This window comes from Pseudophryne corroboree, chromosome 5 (assembly GCF_028390025.1).
Source record: "Pseudophryne corroboree isolate aPseCor3 chromosome 5, aPseCor3.hap2, whole genome shotgun sequence".
Taxonomy (NCBI): domain Eukaryota; kingdom Metazoa; phylum Chordata; class Amphibia; order Anura; family Myobatrachidae; genus Pseudophryne; species Pseudophryne corroboree.
In genome coordinates, this window is record NC_086448.1 from 233,657,085 (window position 1) to 233,676,735 (window position 19,651).

The 19,651-nt window shown below is 44.5% G+C and overlaps 1 protein-coding gene across 7 annotated transcripts in view; it reads right to left on the minus strand.

Moving 5' to 3' along the window:
* The window catches only part of TBC1D5 (TBC1 domain family member 5), a 1,053,329-nt gene that overhangs the window by 406,565 nt on the left and 627,113 nt on the right, over window positions 1–19,651 (minus strand). For all 7 annotated transcript variants that reach the window (XM_063922184.1, XM_063922178.1, XM_063922180.1 and 4 more), the window contains 2 exons: window positions 18,063–18,132; window positions 11,033–11,205 (listed from right to left, as the gene is read on the minus strand). In XM_063922184.1, coding sequence (XP_063778254.1) covers window positions 11,033–11,205; window positions 18,063–18,132 — 243 coding nt within the window. The remainder of the gene's footprint in view (window positions 1–11,032; window positions 11,206–18,062; window positions 18,133–19,651) is intronic.

The window sequence follows — 19,651 nt, forward strand, 5'->3', positions numbered from 1 at the left end:
GTAAAAAAGGTCTGCAGGCAAATGGCAGTGGTTTCTAACAGTGGGCCTTATTCAGCATCAGTTGCAGTATTGCTGAAAACACAAAACTGCATCTGCTTAGAATCGCATGCTGGGGGCCGCCCAGTGCAGCGCAAGGCCACCCAGCATGCTAGTCCGCGGCCAGCGATGCGATTCTAAATCAATAGCGATCACATTGCAGAATCTGAAATTAGGGTTGACCTCCGCATACGCAGCAGCTGCGTGTGACGTCACATGACAGCCCCTAAAATGGTCTGGACACGCCTACATTATCCAGACCACCCCCCAACGCCGCATCTTCGCCCTTGACTGCCTTGCTAACGCCTCTTCCCGTCAATTAGCCAGAGAAGTGTTCCCAACACTGAGATGCGATCGCATCTTCCGTGCCGCGCACAGAGGGCCTTGCGCGTGCGCACTGGCCTGGAAATTGGCCAAATGTATTGCAGTAGCGAGGCATGCTGAATAAGGCCCAGTGTACACATTTGTACTGTAGCAAGAGAAAAATCTTACTACGCAGACAATTCAGATCAAATATTGCTTAAAAAGGCATACAACTAGTCACAGATACCATTATCTATTCAAGTGAAGCCTATACAGGTTTAAACTTGATAGTCCACTTTTTAACCACTTGTATACTAGAGTTTAACAATAGCATTTTGGATTTTTTTTTAAACATTGAAACAGTACAAAATAATGGTCATTACTGAGGTCTTCATGGTTGTTTATCTGCTATATAGTCACTGAACAGGAGAAAAAAAATATATATCCGTATCTAAAATATAATGTGCTGTGTTCCAAACAATGCCCATGGTATATACACAACACCACATCAGTTCAATAACGGTTAGCTAAAATACACAAAATGCTATATACTGTACATACTGTATCACAGGCAATATGAAAATAAAATAACACAAAACTAAAAACATAAACAACAAAATAACAATGTAGAATAACAAACGTCTGCTGGTGTGGACAACGTGAATTGAATGCAATCTGTAATTTGCAAGATGGAATTAGGTGTTCTCTCTAATAACTCATTCTATATTCCAGTCATACAGCAGAGTCATATAACAAGAGATGGTAAACTATCGCTGATTCCAATCAAATTCAAGATTGGCTATTAATTTGATTGGAGCATTAAATCAGGAGTAGTCTGTAAAATACACAAATTACTGCGGAATTATATACTATTCTTTTCGGATAATTACATGTATTTTTTTGTAAGTTCATATTTTGTAAATTATTTAAATTGTAGAGTGCACTCTGCCTAGAGATTATAATTAAAATGAGGTTTATTTGCATGTCACAGAAAAATGTGTCAATCCTATACATATATATTGTACTTACAGGTAACCACTGCTTATTTTATTAAGTAAAAACCTCAAGGGTTTTGATTTGCCTAAAGGGAGAATTTACAGGGGCTGCCGTATAGATTGGTTGTACAGTGTATATAGATCACTTAGGAAGATTAACTGCAAGCATAAGCATGTAGTATTTCAATTAACACCTTCATGACAAGACCTGCAAGACCTCAATAACCAGAGCAATTTATTTGTTTCAGTCTCCTTAAGCTTCATAGCTTATAAATGTAAACATTTTTGCAGACAGATGAGGCACTTTGGTAGCATAATGAATTGGGGAAAAAAATTAACATTAGATAGGTAAAAATGTAACCTTCATACAATAGGGTCCATAGTTACAGAATCTAGAGCACCACACATGTGCCGTTGTAGGCTAAGTCACACTCACCCTGTATACAGATTTGTACTCATAAAGCTAGCCTGAGTATGCTGCGCGGTACAAAACATCTGACGCAAGTAAGCCGAACTTAGCAATGTAGTGTCTTTTTCATTAGAAAAAAGAGTCTTAATTGCAATGTGATGTGACAAAACCACTTCACTGCACTGATTCATTCGATATGCAAGACTTATATATCTGTGTGCGACTGATGTGAAAAAAGCAGCAGCCGTCGTATCGTAGCACTTCATCAACAGACTCTGATTCAGTTGCACACATATACAAGTGCTGTATTTCAAATGAATCACTAGTCTCGTGAAGCAGTATTGTCACATCACATTGCTAATAAGACACACATTTGAGTGAAAAAGACCTGAGAAATATGGTACCGGGCACGCTTAGAAGGGATGTTTGACATGACTGCAGCAATAGTGTATGAAGAGACACATCTGTATAACATTAACAAGCCTTTTTAATATAGGCAGAGAAAATGTATCCACCAATATATCCCCATCTAATAAATCCAGTGCTGAATGTAGGGTGGTACGGAGTACCAGTAAGAAATATGGTGGTGGTACGCCCTACCACCAGCCCACCGTCGGCGCCGCAGGGCGCAGGGTCTCTGTCCGCAATGAGCATGCAACCCCTGGCAACGAGCAAGAAACCACTGACAATGAGCATGTAACACCTGGCAACGAGCAAGAAACCCCTGGCAATGAGCATGTAGGGCGGTAAGTCCTACTAGAGGCATTATGTGTGTAAGCGGCACTGCAGGGGACATTATGTGTATAAGCGACACTAGTGGGGCATTATGTGTGCAAGTAGCACAGCAGGGGGCATTGTGTGTGTAAGCTGTACTACAAGGGGGCATTATGTGTATAAGTGGCACTAGAGGAGGCCTTATGCGTGTAAGTGGGGGGGGGGGGGCGCATGGGGGGGCACAAAATGTATAATTACGCCACTGCATGTATAGCGTTACCCAGATGTGCCAGGAACGATGGCGTCACCAGGAGTAGATGCAGAAAGCTACATCTTTTGCCATGACACCCCCGGCAGCAAATAAATACTGTAGAAGCATTACTGTGGGGCATATTTTGTAAGGGGTATTTTTGTGTGTGGGACATAAAATGGTGTCAGTGGCATAACTGTCTGTGGCATGATATGTAATAGGCATTATGGTGTGTGGTATAATATGTAATAGGCTTTACAATGTGTGGCATAATGTGTAAAGGGCATTACGGTGTGTGACATAATGTGTAATAGCATTACGGTGAGTGGCATAATGTGTAATAAACATTATGGTGTATGGCATAATGTTATGTAGCCACTCCCCTAGTTTCATGACCACGCCCATTTTTACTATCAGTACCACAAATTTTTTTACTTGCACCACTGAATAACCACCTTCCCCCTCCCCCCCCCCCCCCCGGCAATACCTAATGCCGGGTCTCTCGCTAAGGCTTCCTTTCCCATGTTTAACAATAGCCGCTGTCTTCCAAGCCCTCAGGATGGCAAAAGGAGAGGTTAGTGCTATTAAATTATTGTTCGTCCTGTTTTTTTTTAATTATAAACATGAAGCATGACATCATGGTAAAATTTTAAGAAAATATTCATGGCAAAGATTAGACAAAGCTAACAGAAATATATCCAGTAACAAAGGTGAGAGTACAACATACTGTATAAAAGAAAAAAAATAGTGATACATATTGAGGCAATATATGAAGCAGGTGACAATTGTAAAGAACACAAAAGAGACTATCCTCAGTCAAAATGCCTATGCTTCGACCACTTTTCTAATTTTCCACAACGAATAAACATGACCGTCTCTGTCGAGAACATCCGAGAGGGTCAGGCACATCTTGAACAAACGTTTAGAAAGACAAAAATAAAAAGTAAAATAAGTTATTGTTAAACTGAACTGCAACAAACTTACAAAGAAATGGAAAATGGAGACATTTAGGTGTACATAATGAAAAGGACTCAGCAATAATCTAAATATTAATAGCAGAATGACAACTTTTATGAATGGCATATTTCCATGATGCCTTTGTCTGAGCAGGGTACATAATATACCAAATGAAAGGTCTTGGGACCTTATTCAGCAGAATACGCTGCTGTGATGCGATCACATTGGGACACACTGCTCATGTGCGGGCCGAGGAGATGCGAATCGGGCAGGGGGTGATGCGAATGCCTCGGCCTCATTGACAGGCAGAGGCATTCGTAGGACGGTCAGGGGCGGCAATGCAGCATTGGGGGAGCAGTGCAGTGAAAAATCGAGGCGGGCCAGGGCCGTTTTGGGGCGGCCTCCGGCCTTTGCTTATTTAGCAAAACTGTAAACTGATGCTGAATAAGGTCCTTGGTCCGTAGATTTGCAGAAAAAAAATTGGCGTTTTAATTGGTTACTTCATTTCGGCGTTATGTTGCAAAATGTCTACCTCCAAATTACAATGCATCAACATTGTTCTCTTGAAAATGTGATAGTTGGTGAACTGTCCCTGTGCACCTTCTGGGTGGCCTGGAACATTTGACCTGCTGGGTGGTCTGGAAACTGTGACAGTTATTTGCAGCCACCCACTTAGCAGTTATTTTTCAACTCCTAAGAATTTGTAAAAGGGGAAAATGTTCCGCCCAGCAAACCTTTGCTCCATTGAAAATGTGCACAACATCTAGTGTGATTTATGCCCTCAAGCCATAGAGAAACGAAAGGCCATAATGTGATAATGGACCAGATATTTGACACCAAATTCTAAACAGTAGAAAGTAGTTACAAAGGCATTATTTGAGCCCATTCGCATTATTCACAAATAAATCAGTAGCAAATACATTCATTGTTAGATAGAATCAAAGCTCAAGCCAATTATTTATTTAAGGAGAGAAAAAAGTAGGCAGTAGAAGGTGGGTAACTAAAAGGATTCAAGAGATAAAAAGCCTGTGTTCTGCAATAAGCAGACACTATTTTCGCTTGTACAGTGTCGGTGCAAAGTCTTCATGATGGTGGTACAATCTAAAAACTGGATTTGGACAAGATTAATACTCCCAGTGGGCAAATAGTGGGCTTTTCCTCCCCCAATATATACGACTCCCAGTTTAGGGCTGAGACTTGGGTTAATGCATATAAAAATGATTTAGAAAAGTCTGCCTCAGAACACAAATGGAAACCTCCACGGGTCTTCCATTAGAAAGATGAGGAGTGGGGACTGTATATCAGTGTGTATATTACCACTATCAGCACACTCAGGTACATGGATAGCAAATGCTAGGTTTGGGTCAAGCTGAGGAGCACAAGAAACCTCGGAAATCAACTACCCCCTGTTTCCATGTATCATCGCAGGCTACATGGTCAGATAAAGGTGTTAGAACATAGTCAAAGGAGTACAATAAGCGGACAAATCATTAATCTAATTCAGGCAGTACTGTAGTAGTTTTAAAATTATTTATCAAAACAAAAAGGTGCAAGGTCATCAGATATAGTCTATTCATTTCCCTATACGGTAGCATGCCAGACCACCAATGTAAGATTGAATTAAGTGCAAATGTATTATGCAATCAAGCATAATAAAGCCACCTAGACATGTGAAAGCAGTATATACTTATCAAGTTCAAAGTTTCTTTCTTAAAAAGCTTTCTGTAGCCTGATGTCTATTTTCATATAAAGTAGCACCTTCCTCATGGGCTCAAGGTATATTACATTTGAGTGTGATGGATGGATGGATGGATGGATGGATGGATAGATGGATAGATGGATAGATGGATAGATGGATAGATGGATAGATGGATAGATAGATAGATAGATAGATAGATAGATAGATAGATAGATAGATAGATAGATAGATAGATAGATAGATAGATAGATAGAAATTAACTGGAAGCCCAAATACAATGCACATGTGTACCAGCACAGTTGTCTCACTTTGTGCAGATGCATACAGGTCTGGCTGAGTAAAGCTGAGTACACACTAGGCGATATGTCGTCCAATCTGGCGGATCAGAACAACATATAAGGCACATTGTCTTGTGTGCACCTGTTATATCACGGACAATGCACGCTACCCACATGTTATTAGTAACATCCTCCGTTGACCCATCACGCAGGGCCGACGGAAGACATCGGTGACAAAGGCCATGCTACCGAATACAGCATGGCTGCCATCGACAAGTGTGTATGCACTTGCCGATGCTGGCTCCTCAACTCGGTCCCGTCACTGCCGATGTTGCTGGGTATACACATCGTCTACCCAGTGTGTACCCACCCAGCTTAAAACTCCTCTTCCGTTTGTCAGATGGTATCACCGAGGATCAGAGCATCGCTCAGCTGCACTAGTAAATATTTTCTATGTAATACAAGACCCCTGTGATAAGTGACAATATAAAATCTTTATTATCACCACCTTATAGTAAATATGCCCCTTAGTGAATTTTAACTCATGTACAGGAACATGAATGTTTACACAGTTGGATACATAGTAGCTATAGTACATGCTTTCATCAAATATTCCATACATATATTTTTTAATTCTCACCAGCCAGGAATGCAAATGGCCTGTCTAAAGTTGGATGGCATGATGGGAGATTAAAGAGGGAAACATACTAATCTGTTCAATAGACATACTGAGTCCCTTATGAATAATCTTACGTCTTGTAGATTTAAATGTTATGAGAGGAAATCCCTCAAGGACTTCTATACGGAGGCGAAGCAATAGTGACAAGATATATGACCATCTTGTTTGCCGGAGTGGAGGAGCAAAAATGGCATTACGTGACTAGAAAGGCCGTTTAACGTGCAGGGAGACTAGATTTGGGTGAACACATCTGTATGTTGTAAAATGTTACTGATAGCTGTAACCATACCTCCCAACTGTCCCGATTTTGTGGGCACTGTCTCACTGTCCCACCTGTGGGCTGCAGTGTCACGCAGTGTGCGTGTGTGTGTGTGCGCGCGTGGGGGGGGGGGGGGGGTTATGCACAGTGGTAAATAGATGCTGTGTGCATGCGCACATCATCTATTCACCGAAACAGAGAGACTGGGGGCATGCCAGCATCTCACAGAGCACTAGGCATGCCCCCACAGTGATAGATACAGGAGGAGTGACTTGTGATTGCAGCATTACCACAAAGCCACACCCCTTTTCTTGAAGCCACACCCCTTTTTGGAAGCTCACGCGGCACTGCCATGCGGTAGTCCCGAATCCCAGAACATAACAGTTGGGAGGTATGGCTGTAACTATCAGTAAGCCCCATAGATCTAACTACAGGGTTACATGACAGTTGACATTAATGCAGTGGCGGTTTTAGGTGCAGGCTAGCAGGGCGACCAACAGCGGAACTGCTGCCTAAGGGCGCGGCTGCATTCACCCCGCCAGCGCACACCTGGTACCCATACCTTGCTGTATATCTCCCACTGGCCGCTTCCCACTACAAACTTCTGCCCAGCTTCACGTTGGGTGGAAGTGAGGTATGAAGTGGCCATAGAGATGGTTGGGAGCTGAGGTACCTACGGCCGCGCACAGACCTGGTGAGTGACGCGACACATGCACAGACACATACACACACATACACTCTCACTCACTCACGTGTGTAAGGGGCTCTACCTGGTGCAACCTGTGTAAGGGGCTATACTTGGCGCAAAGTGTATAAGGCGCTCTACCTTTCCCAACGTGTGTCAGGGACTCTACATGGTACAACATGTGTAAAAGGCTCTACCTAGCGCAACCTGTGTAAGGCGCTCTACCTGGCACAACCTGTGTAAGGGGCTCTACCTGGCACAACCTGTGTAAGGGGCTCTACCTGGCACAACCTGTGTAAGGGGCTCTAACATGGCATTATGTGTATATAAAGGGTACTACTGTGTGGTGTAATGTGACTGACGGACACTACTGTGCGGTGTAATGTGAATTGGTACTATTTTGTGGCCATACCCCTTCCCCATAAAGTCACACCCCTATATTTTTGGTGTGGCAAAAGTGGAATTTGCAGATTGTATCACCGACACTTTGCACTTCTATAAAAAGGCATGTTCCTCCGCAAATTCGTCTTGCACAAAATTTTGTCGCAACTTTTTTAATTTCTACTTATAAAGTTTATCAGCATCGCTACAGAGCAAGGAAAATCCATAGGCATTTAAATGTACAATCACAATGTAAAAATGTCATAAAGTCTGTACCACCCCACAGTAGGGGTTAGGCGGTCTATGCATTTGCAGTAAGTTCACTCTATTTATATCAGGCTTAATTTTTTTCCAATACTATCCATTAAGAAGCACTGGAGACCTGGTAATAAATCATACTTTCATATAACCTGGACGGTGCCTGTTACATTACAGAGTGAATTTCCGTACCCATAGGAGACATGCCAATGCTTTTCTCCTTCGCTTTATATAGCCTTTCTTTGTTTCAAAGCTTTTTCAAAACATCCGAGGAAGTTGCCACTCTCCTATACAGTGCACCTAAGGCGTGTGACCATTACGCAAGTGGAAATTGCGGCTAATTTGGAGTTTAGTGTGGAAAATAAATGAATAAGTGTGAAAAAGCACAAATTACGAAACTAAAGTTGATGGTGTCTTTAATGAATGTATAAAATGCATTATTATAATGCACTATATCAAGACGTTTCTTATTAAAACACACATATTGCACATTTAGATCACATTTCTAATGTTGGCCTACAGTGCATCTGTCACTTTAATGAAAATATGAGCTATGTGTGCAACACATGACAGTGGTTACTGTTAGTAGAACAGTCCCTAATTTGAGCAGCTAACAGAGTTTAAAGCTGGCTACACACTGGTCGATACATCGTCCGTTTAACTGAACAGACGATATATCAGTAGCCGATTGGTGGGTGTGTGCACCTGACATCGTTTAAGTACATTTTGGCCTTTAGCGCAGCTGATGGCGATAAATCTTGCTGATCTATCGGCATGTCTAGCATAGTGGTAGATTTCCCACGAAGTACGTGCCTAGGGGTGACAGTTGCTGCGGGAGCGGCACAGTATGTTCACCTGCATGAGAGCCCTGTTAGGCTGATGGCCAGGTGATTCTGTTATTGTTTTGCCATTAGGAATTTTTTATTTTATTTTGCAACTGGTGAGGGAGGAGGGGGCAATGGTCAGTACATTGTGATGGTGGTGGGGGAGGTTGGTGCTGCTTTGGCAGTTGGTAGGCCCCACCATGAATGGGGTAGTGAAATTATGGGGGGGAGACCAATAATGTTGTGCCTAGGGGTAGCCTGACCCTTAAATTTGCCCTGGTATGGCTGTGCATACCCTGGCTGCAGGGGCCGCAGACACTGACGTCACAGCTGGGCAGGCAAATTTAAATGCCCGCCCAGTTGTGTTGTATGGACTGATATATTGAGCAGCTTAAATGTAAAAGCTTATCAGAATTGGCCACTTAGTCAACGCAACAGCCTGTCGGCGGATCTATGTTCTAGGTGTGTAACCAGCCTAAGTCCTATTGGATTGGAGGCATTTGGTTAGATTTCTAAAACATGAAAAAAGTAAAATGGAGATGTTGCCCATAGCAACCTATCAGATTTAGGCTATGATTTATCTTGTACAGTGTAGAACAATGATGGCAAGAATCTAATTTGCTGTTATTGGCATAAACTCCATTTTTTTACTTACAAGTTTTAGTAAAAATTCTCCATTGTCACAGAAAATTGGGAGTTTGGCTGAGCATATCTAGACTTGGCTCAAATTGTACTGTGATCAATTTAGATTTTCTTTTAGTCAATAATGTTTTATTTTTGTTACAGTTCTGTTTTTTATACTGTACATCAGATATTTACAGTATGCACAGCACTCAATGTTACATTACAACAGTAATCTTACAAGGAGCATGGTACATAAAATGTAAGTGGTTTTCTATAAAAGTGCTGGTAGCGGTTTCTCACAAAGACATAGACCAATGTTTGATGACTCCATCAGAAAGAAATATAAAACAGGAATTATAGGCAGCTTTTCTTTCTATACGCTTTAGCTAGATGATACTTTGTTGAACATTGCTAATGTTAAACAACATGTTTTATTTATCAAGCTGTATACTACTGTCATTGCCCTCTCTTATGATGACTGTAAAGGACTTAATGAAAACTTTCATCACAGATTCCTTAAAAGACCAAAAATAAATAAAATAAACACAAGTATCCTGAATTCCAGAATAAAATGAATGCACTACTTACCGTACCAATTTCCAGGGAATCAGACAAATTAAAGAGACACCGTCTCAGTGATAATTATAAGGCCTGACTTACAGTATGTTCACTGGGTTCTTTGTCAATTGTTGGGGTACATACAGCAGGGGCGTCATTGCCCCTGGTGACACCCAGAGAGGGAGGTCGCGAAACGGGGGCATGGCCTAGCATAAGGGGGCATGGCCTTGCGGCAAACCCCCGTTTACGGCACTCTAGGGGGTTACGAAGATGTTGGCTGCCCCCCCCCCCCCCGGGAAGTGCCTCTATCCCTCATACATGCCCACTCTGTCCCTTCCTCCCCCATCCCACCCCTCCCCCCCCCTCCTAAGCCTGCAGCCTGGGGCTCCTGAGTCTCTCACCTGTGTCTGGTGAGTGTGCAGCGCTGCCGGCGGGTGAAGCTGCGGCAAGTCTCTCGCGAATGCAGTGCCGGCTCCTACACAGGGACAGGAGCCAGGTGCTGCACGTATTGTTACAGTGCAGCACCCGGCTCCTGTCACTGAGCAGGAGCCGGCATTTTGGTGTCACCCCTCGGCGTGTGACACCCCCCGCACCCACGTTGTGACGCCACTGACATACAGTACTCATGAATATTGACATAACCAACAGCACAGACACTCACTTTCTTTAGGTGATAGGTGAGGTTCACTTATATGAATACATAATACATCATTCAATTCTGTACAGTACATGAATATTATTGCAATTTTATTTTAATACTTATGAACACATAAGTGACTAAAGTGCTAAAACAAAAAGGAGGAGAGGGATGACGGTATCAAATTATTCAAAGAAACTTTCTGTGCTTGTTAGTAAAATAATTTCAATACAATCATTGCATGTACTGCACAGCCATTAAAAATAACCATGGGGCAGATTTATTAAACTGGAGAAGGCATAAGGAAGTGATAAACCAGTGATAAGTGTAAGGTGATAAACGCACCAGCCAGTCAGCTCCTAACTATCAATTTGCATATTGGAACTGATTGGCTGGTGCGTTTATCACCTTGCACTTATCACTGGTTTATCACTTCTTATGCCTTCTCCAGGTTAACACATCTGCCCCCATGTTTTCTATACTCACAATCCATAGATCTGCGGAGCGATTTCCAGTCTGTTAAGATGCATGTACAGCTCAATATCGTGTTTCTTCAGCAGCTGGTCTTGGATGTGATTCACCTTTGTCACAATAACAATAGACGGCCCAATGTCCTGGGGCCTGGCAAATGGCATGGTGGATAGCATTGCGTCTTTCCCCTGCAGTCAGAAAGAACACGCTGATTACCTTGAGCTGCCGGCTTTGTAAAGCAGAGAACTTGTGACAGCTCCTTCACTTTCTAACTGTATTTGTTATGGTTACATAGTTTCATTCATTCTTTACTGTAAAAAAAATATTTTTTGTTATGCTCTTTTCTAAGGTGGAAACCAATGTTCAGCTTTGCTGTCATCTAATGTATGAGGAATAAGCATCAAACATTTCCATGCAGGAAGAATGGGTAGATTTCCACAGTGCTGGGCAATCGGCATCATGTGTCATCACAAAGCAAAAGAGATCATCCAATAATCATCCAATCTAAATAAATTGATTAAGGAGTATGGTGAGAGATACAGATGGAAGCACTGTGCTATCGGCCTGTGTGCTGTGTCACGTGCAATCGGACCAGTAATGCTGTTGATATGTCTGAGTGAAAGGCTTTGCCCCTGCGTAGCAGCCACCGCTCTGCAGCTGTACACAAGATGGACTGTAATAGCGGGTACGATAAAAAAAAAAAAAAAAAAGATTTTACTTACCGATAAATCTATTTCTCGTAGTCCGTAGTGGATGCTGGGACTCCGTAAGGACCATGGGGAATAGCGGCTCCGCAGGAGACAGGGCACAAAATAAAAGCTTAAGGATCAGGTGGTGTGCACTGGCTCCTCCCCCTATGACCCTCCTCCAAGCCTCAGTTAGGATACTGTGCCCGGACGAGCGTACATAATAAGGAAGGATATTGAATCCCGGGTAAGACTCATACCAGCCACACCAATCACACCGTATAACTTGTGATCTGAACCCAGTTAACAGTATGACAAACGTAGGAGCCTCTGAACAGACGGCTCACAACAATAACAACCCGATTTTTTTGTAACAATAACTATGTACAAGTATTGCAGACAATCCGCACTAGGGATGGGCGCCCAGCATCCACTACGGACTACGAGAAATAGATTTATCGGTAAGTAAAATCTTATTTTCTCTGACGTCCTAGTGGATGCTGGGACTCCGTAAGGACCATGGGGATTATACCAAAGCTCCCAAACGTGCGGGAGAGTGCGGATGACTCTGCAGCACCGAATGAGAGAACTCCAGGTCCTCCTCAGCCAGGGTATCAAATTTGTAGAATTTAGCAAACGTGTTTGCCCCTGACCAAGTAGCTGCTCGGCAAAGTTGTAAAGCCGAGACCCCTCGGGCAGCCGCCCAAGATGAGCCCACTTTCCTTGTGGAATGGGCTTTTACTGATTTTGGCTGTGGCAATCCTGCCACAGAATGCGCAAGCTGAATTGTACTACAAATCCAACGAGCAATCGTCTGCTTAGAAGCAGGAGCACCCAGCTTGTTGGGTGCATACAGGATAAACAGCGAGTCAGATTTTCTGACTCCAGCCGTCCTGGAAACATATATTTTCAAGGCCCTGACAACGTCAAGCAACTTAGAGTCCTCTAAGTCCCTGGTAGCCGCAGGTACCACAATAGGTTGGTTCATGTGAAATGCAGAAACCACCTTAGGTAGAAATTGAGGACGAGTCCTCAATTCCGCCCTGTCAGAATGAAAAATTAAGTAAGGGCTTTTATATGATAAAGCCGCCAATTCTGACACACGCCTGGCTGAAGCCAAGGCTAACAGCATCGACACCTTCCATGTGAGATATTTTAAGTCCACCGTGGAAAGTGGTTCAAACCAATGTGACTTTAGAAAACTCAACACCACATTGAGATCCCAAGGTGCCACTGGAGGCACAAAAGGAGGCTGTATGTGCAGCACCCCTTTTACAAATGTCTGAACTTCAGGTACTGAAGCCAGTTCTTTCTGGAAGAAAATCGACAGGGCCGAAATTTGAACCTTAATGGACCCTAATTTTAGGCCCATAGACAGTCCTGTTTGCAGGAAATGAAGGAAACGACCCAGTTGAAATTCCTCTGTAGGGGCCTTCTTGGCCTCACACCACGCAACATATTTACGCCAAATGCGGTGATAATGTTTTGCGGTTACGTCCTTCCTGGCTTTGACCAGAGTAGGGATGACTTCTTCTGGAATGCCTTTTTCCCTCAGGATCCGGCGTTCAACCGCCATGCCGTCAAACGCAGCCGCGGTAAGTCTTGGAACAGACAAGGCCCCTGCAGTAGCAGGTCCTTTCTTAGAGGTAGAGGCCACGGTTCGTCCGTGAGCATCTCTTGAAGTTCCGGGTACCAAGTCCTTCTTGGCCAATCCGGAACCACAAGTATAGTTCTTACTCCTCTCCTTCTTATGATTCTCAGTACTTTTGGTATGAGAGGCAGAGGAGGGAACACATACACTGACTGGTACACCCACGGCGTTACCAGAGCGTCCACTGCTATTGCCTGAGGGTCCCTTGACCTGGCGCAATATCTGTCCAGTTTTTTGTTTAGACGTGACGCCATCATGTCCACCTTTGGTTTTTCCCAACGGTTTACAATCAGGTGGAAGACTTCTGGGTGAAGTCCCCACTCTCCCGGGTGAAGGTCGTGTCTGCTGAGGAAGTCTGCTTCCCAGTTGTCCACTCCCGGAATGAACACTGCTGACAGTGCTATCACATGATTTTCCGCCCAGCGAAGAATCCTTGCAGCTTCTGCCATTGCCCTCCTGCTTCTCGTGCCGCCCTGTCTGTTTACGTGGGCGACTGACGTGATGTTGTCCGATTGGATCAACACCGCCTGACCCTGAAGCAGAGGTTTTGCTTGACTTAGGGCATTGTAAATGGCCCTTAGTTCCAGAATGTTTATATGAAGAGATGTTTCCATGCTTGACCACAAGCCCTGGAAATTCCTTCCCTGTGTGACTGCTCCCCAGCCTCTCAGGCTGGCATCCGTGGTTACCAGGATCCAATCCTGAATGCCAAATCTGCGGCCCTCTAGTAGATGAGCACTCTGCAGCCACCACAGGAGAGACACCCTTGTCCTTGGCGACAGGGTTATCCGCTGATGCATCTGCAGATGCGATCCGGACCATTTGTCCAGTAGATCCCACTGAAACGTTCTTGCATGGAATCTTCCGAATGGAATCGCTTCGTAAGAAGCCACCATTTTTCCCAGGACCCTCGTGCACTGATGCACTGAGACCTGGCCTGGTTTTAGGAGGTTCCTGACTAGCTCGGATAACTCCCTGGCCTTCTCCTCCGGGGAGAAACACCTTCTTCTGGACTGTGTCCAGAATCATTCCTAGGATCAGTAGACGTGTCGTTGGAATCAGCTGCGATTTTGGAATATTTAGAATCCACCCGTGCTGACGTAACACTACCTGAGATAGTGCTACTCCGACTTCTAACTGTTCCCTGGATCTTGCCCTTATCAGGAGATCGTCCAAGTAAGGGATAATTAAAATGCCTTTTCTTCGTAGAAGAATCATCATTTCGGCCATTACCTTGGTAAAGACCCGAGGTGCCGTGGACAATCGAAACGGCAGCGTCTGAAACTGATAATGACAGTTTTGTACTACAAACCTGAGGTACCCTTGGTGAGAAGGGTATATTGGGACGTGGAGATAAGCATCTTTGATGTCCAGAGACACCATATAGTCCCCTTCTTCCAGGTTCGCTATCACTGCTCTGAGTGACTCCATCTTGAATTTGAACCCTTTTATGTAAGTGTTCAAGGATTTCAGATTTAAAATTGGTCTCACCGAGCCGTCCGGCTTCGGTACCACAAACAGCGTGGAATAATACCCCTTTCCTTGTTGCAGGAGGGGTACCTTGATTATCACCTGCTGGGAATACAGCTTGTGAATGGCTTCCAAAACTGCCTCCCTGTCGGAGGGAGACTTTGGTAAAGCAGACTTCAGGAACCGACGAGGGGGAAACGCCTCGAATTCCAGTTTGTACCCCTGCGATACTACCTGTAGAATCCAGGGATCCACTTGCGAGTGAGCCCACTGCGCGTTGAAATTCTTGAGACGGGCCCCCACCATATCTGAGTCTGCTTGTAAAGCCCCAGCGTCATGCTGAAGACTTGGCAGAAGCAGGGGAGGGCTTCTGCTCCTGGGAAGCGGCTGCATGGTGCAGTCTTTTTCCTCTTCCTCTGCCCCGGGCAGAAAAGAGTGGCCTTTTGCTCGCTTGTACTTATGGGAACGAAAGGACTGAGTTTGAAAAGACTGTGTCTTTTTCTGCTGATGTGAAGTGACCTGGGGTAAAAAGGTTGATTTCCCAGCCGTTGCCGTGGCCACCAGGTCCGATAGACCAGCCCCAAATAACTCCTCCCCTTTATACGGCAATACTTCCATGTGCCGTTTGGAATCTGCATCCCCTGACCACTGTCGCGTCCATAATGCTCTTCTGGCAGAGATGGACATTGCACTTACTCTTGATGCCAGGGTGCAAATATCCCTCTGTGCATCACGCATATATAGCAATGCATCCTTTAAATGTTCTATAGTTAACAAAATATTGTCCCTATCCAGGGTATCAATATTCTCAGTCAGGGAATCCGCCCATGCGACTCCAGCACTGCACATCCAGGCTGAGGCGATTGCTGGTCGTAGTATAACACCAGTATGTGTGTATATACTTTTTAGGATATTTTCCAGCCTCCTATCAGCTGGTTCTTTGAGGGTGGCCGTATCAGGGGACGGTAACGCTACTTGTTTAGATAAACGTGTGAGCGCCTTATCTACCCTAGGGGGTGTTTCCCACCGCGCCCTAACCTCTGGCGGGAAAGGATATAGTGCTAATAATTTACTAGAAATTAGCTGTTTTTTATCGGGGGAAACCCACGCTTTATCACACACCTCATTAATTTCATCTGACTCAGGAAAAACTATTGGCAGTTTTTTCACACCCCACATAATACCCTTCTTTGTGGTACTTGTAGTGTCAGAAAGGTTCAATGCCTCTTTCATTGCCGTGATCATGTAACGTGTGGCCCTACTGGACATTACGTGTTTGTCTCGTCACCGTCGACACTAGACTCAGTATCTGTGTCTGGGTCTGTGTCGACCCACTGAGGTAACGGCCGTTTTAGGGCCCCTGACGGTGTCTGAGACGCCTGAACAGGCACTAATTGATTTGCCGGCTGTCTCATGTCGTCAACAGTTTTTTGCAAATTGCTGACATTATCACTTAATTGTTTAAACACAATCATCCAGTCAGGTGTCGACTCCCTAGGGGGTGACATCACTAACACAGGCAACTGCTCCGCCTCCACCTCATTTTCCTCCTCATACATGTCGACACACGCGTACCGACACACAGCACACACACCGGGAATGCTCTGATAGAGGACAGGACCCCACTTAGCCCTTTGGAGAGACAGAGGGAGAGTCTGCCAGCACACACCCAGCGCTATATATATATATATATATATACAGGGATAACCTTATATAAGTGTTATTCCCTTATAGCTGCTGTTATTATCGTTATTTGCTGCCAAAAATGCCCCCCCTTCTCTTTTTTACCCTGATTCTGAAGCAGGACTGCAGGGGAGAGTCAGGGAGCCGTCCTTCCAGCGGAGCTGTGAGGGAAAATGGCGCTTTGTGTGCTGAGGAGATAGGCTCCGCCCCTTCACAACGTCCTTATCTCCCGCTTTTTAGTGTAAAAATGGCAGGGGTTAAAATACATCCATATAGCCCAGGAGCTATATGTGATGTATTCTTTTTGCCACCTAAGGTATATACTGTTATATTGCGTCTCAGGGCGCTCCCCCCCAGCGCCCTGCACCCTCAGTGACCGGAGTGTGAAGTGTGCTGAGAGCAATGGCGCACAGCTGCGGTGCTGTGCGCTACCTTAGTCTGAAGACAGGATGTCTTCTGCCGCCGATTTCACCGGACCTCTTCGTCTCTTCTGGCTCTGTAAGGGGGACGGCGGCGCGGCTCCGGTGACCCATCCAGGCTGAACCTGTGATCGTCCCTCTGGAGCTAATGTCCAGTAGCCTAAGAAACCCGATCCACTCTGCACTCAGGTGAGTCCGTTTCTTCTCCCCTTAGTCCCACGATGCAGTGAGCCTGTTGCCAGCAGGACTCACTGAAAATAAAAAAAAAACCTAAACTAAACTTTTATTCTAAGCAGCTCAGGAGAGCCACCTAGATTGCACCCTTCTCGGCCGGGCACAAAAATCTAACTGAGGCTTGGAGGAGGGTCATAGGGGGAGGAGCCAGTGCACACCACCTGATCCTTAAGCTTTTATTTTGTGCCCTGTCTCCTGCGGAGCCGCTATTCCCCATGGTCCTTACGGAGTCCCAGCATCCACTAGGACGTCAGAGAAAACCTATTCCAAACAGAAATCCACATTACTACTGTTATGTCATGTCAGTGCTTCTCTAAACACATTGTCCCCTTCAAGAAGGCATAAGGGGGATATTTATCCTACCTTCAAAAGGGGACTAGCAACCAATCAGATTCTAACTATAATTTATTCTGTGCATTCCATAAATAGATAGAATCTGATTGGTTGCTACAGATAAAACCTCCACTCATACTCTTTAGATTTGATACAATAAATTTCTCCCTAAGTTCTGTAGCTGGGTAAAGGTGTCAAACCTTTACTTCCACACGTGATAGCTTACAGATACCCTAGACACAGCACAGAGCCAGTGTAGAGTGAAATCCGGCTGTTCTTATACTATAAGAATGTAACCTGTAACATAATATTGATGCAATTTTTATTTGTAACACGCCAGCAGCAAAAATAAAATGTGAGAAGTCATAGTAATTAATAAATAGCTATTTCTTCACACTAACAAGTTTATATTGGCTATTTTTCTTCTGCCAGTGGTTTACCACTAAAACTCAGCTATAAGAAAATGTTACTTTGGGCTAAGTAATTAGGGAAAAAAATCAATGCAAGTGAAAAATATACAGAAATACAAATATGACCTTCATTGCACTCAAGATACTTATGTTTCCTACCTTGCGGGAATCTTGTTCATATGTGGAAAACCAAGGCTCTGCACTTTCCATAAGGTTTAAAAACAAGGCACTATAAAGACAGTATCTATATTACTACAGACCAAATGTAACACACTGAACATGCAAATACCCTGCTGTACTCAAACATCGGAATGATGTTACAAACAAGAGACTGCTCAGGTTATGTAAGCTACAGCACATTGGGGGTCATTCCGAGTTGTTCGCTCGCAAGCTGCTTTTAGCAGCTTTGCACACGCTAAGCCGCCGCCTACTGGGAGTGAATCTTAGCTTCTCAAAATTGCGAACAAAAGATTTGCAATATTGCGAAAAGACTTCTCTGTGCAGTTTCTGAGTAGCTCGAGACTTACTCTTCCAGTGCGATAAGTTCAGTGCTTGTCGTTCCTGGTTTGACGTCACAAACACACCCAGCGTTCGCCCAGACACTCCTCCAATTCTCCAGCCACTCCCGCGTTTTTCCCAGAAACGGTAGCGTTTTTTCGCACACACCCATAAAACGGACAGTTTCCGCCCAGAAACACCCACTTCCTGTCAATCACACTCCGATCACCAGAACGAAGAAAAAACCTCGTAATGCAGTGAGTAAAATTCCTAACTGCATAGCAAATTTACTTGGCGCAGTCGCACTGCGGACATTGCGCATGCGCATTAGCGACTAATCGCTCCGTTGCGACAAAAATATAACGAGCGAACAACTCGGAATGACCCCCATTGTGTAACAAGCACCACAGACAGCTAAACAGGAATGAGGAGGAATATTTCTCCCCTGCACAACGCAACATCCAGTCCCATCTAGTTATTGATTGACATTTGTTTTATTTTATTACCCCAAGCAGTTCTCTCCTTCTACCTGACTGCGATACCCTCCTGCATCAAATGTGCCTCATTTACTCCCAACTTCTCCCTTGTGGGTGTAGAAATAATCTCTTAAACCTTATAGGTGACAATGTAAACCACACCATCTTATGGCTCCCTGCATAGGACAAGAACCCTTTAATATCAAAAAATCTAGGAACATTGGAAGTATGGCTACTTTCCACCCCCTTCTGGCAGAAATAACACAGCATTAGATCTGGGCAATTAGTGGTAGACAGGACAGGTTTCTATCCATGGCGTAATGAGGGTTAGCCAAGCAGGGCACGTGACCTGGGCGCTGGGAGCAGATCCAAGGGGCCATGATCACCCTCTCCTCTTTCAAACTGTACAGCTGTGATCACGTGTGCTGTATTCAGCAGGGCAGAGAAAACCCTGCGGCTGGCCACTAAACAGTGCAAGAGCCATACTTGACTACTTTTCCTGTCTCCTCTTCGGGAGAATACTGGAGAGGAGACGCTGCAGGTAACTTTGGGGGTGGGCTCTCACATCATTAGGCCCTACCCCCTTCATGGGAAAATGACACAAGTCTGAAAAGAAGGGGTAGGGCTCAAATGAAATGCACCAGGACAGTAGTGAGGTCAAATATTCTGTTTTGGATTACCATGTGTCAATCAGCAATGTGATGTTCCGCCAAGGACCATATGCCCCACCGCCACAAGTGGTGCACTGCTGCTTTGTGGGGGTACAACAATTGC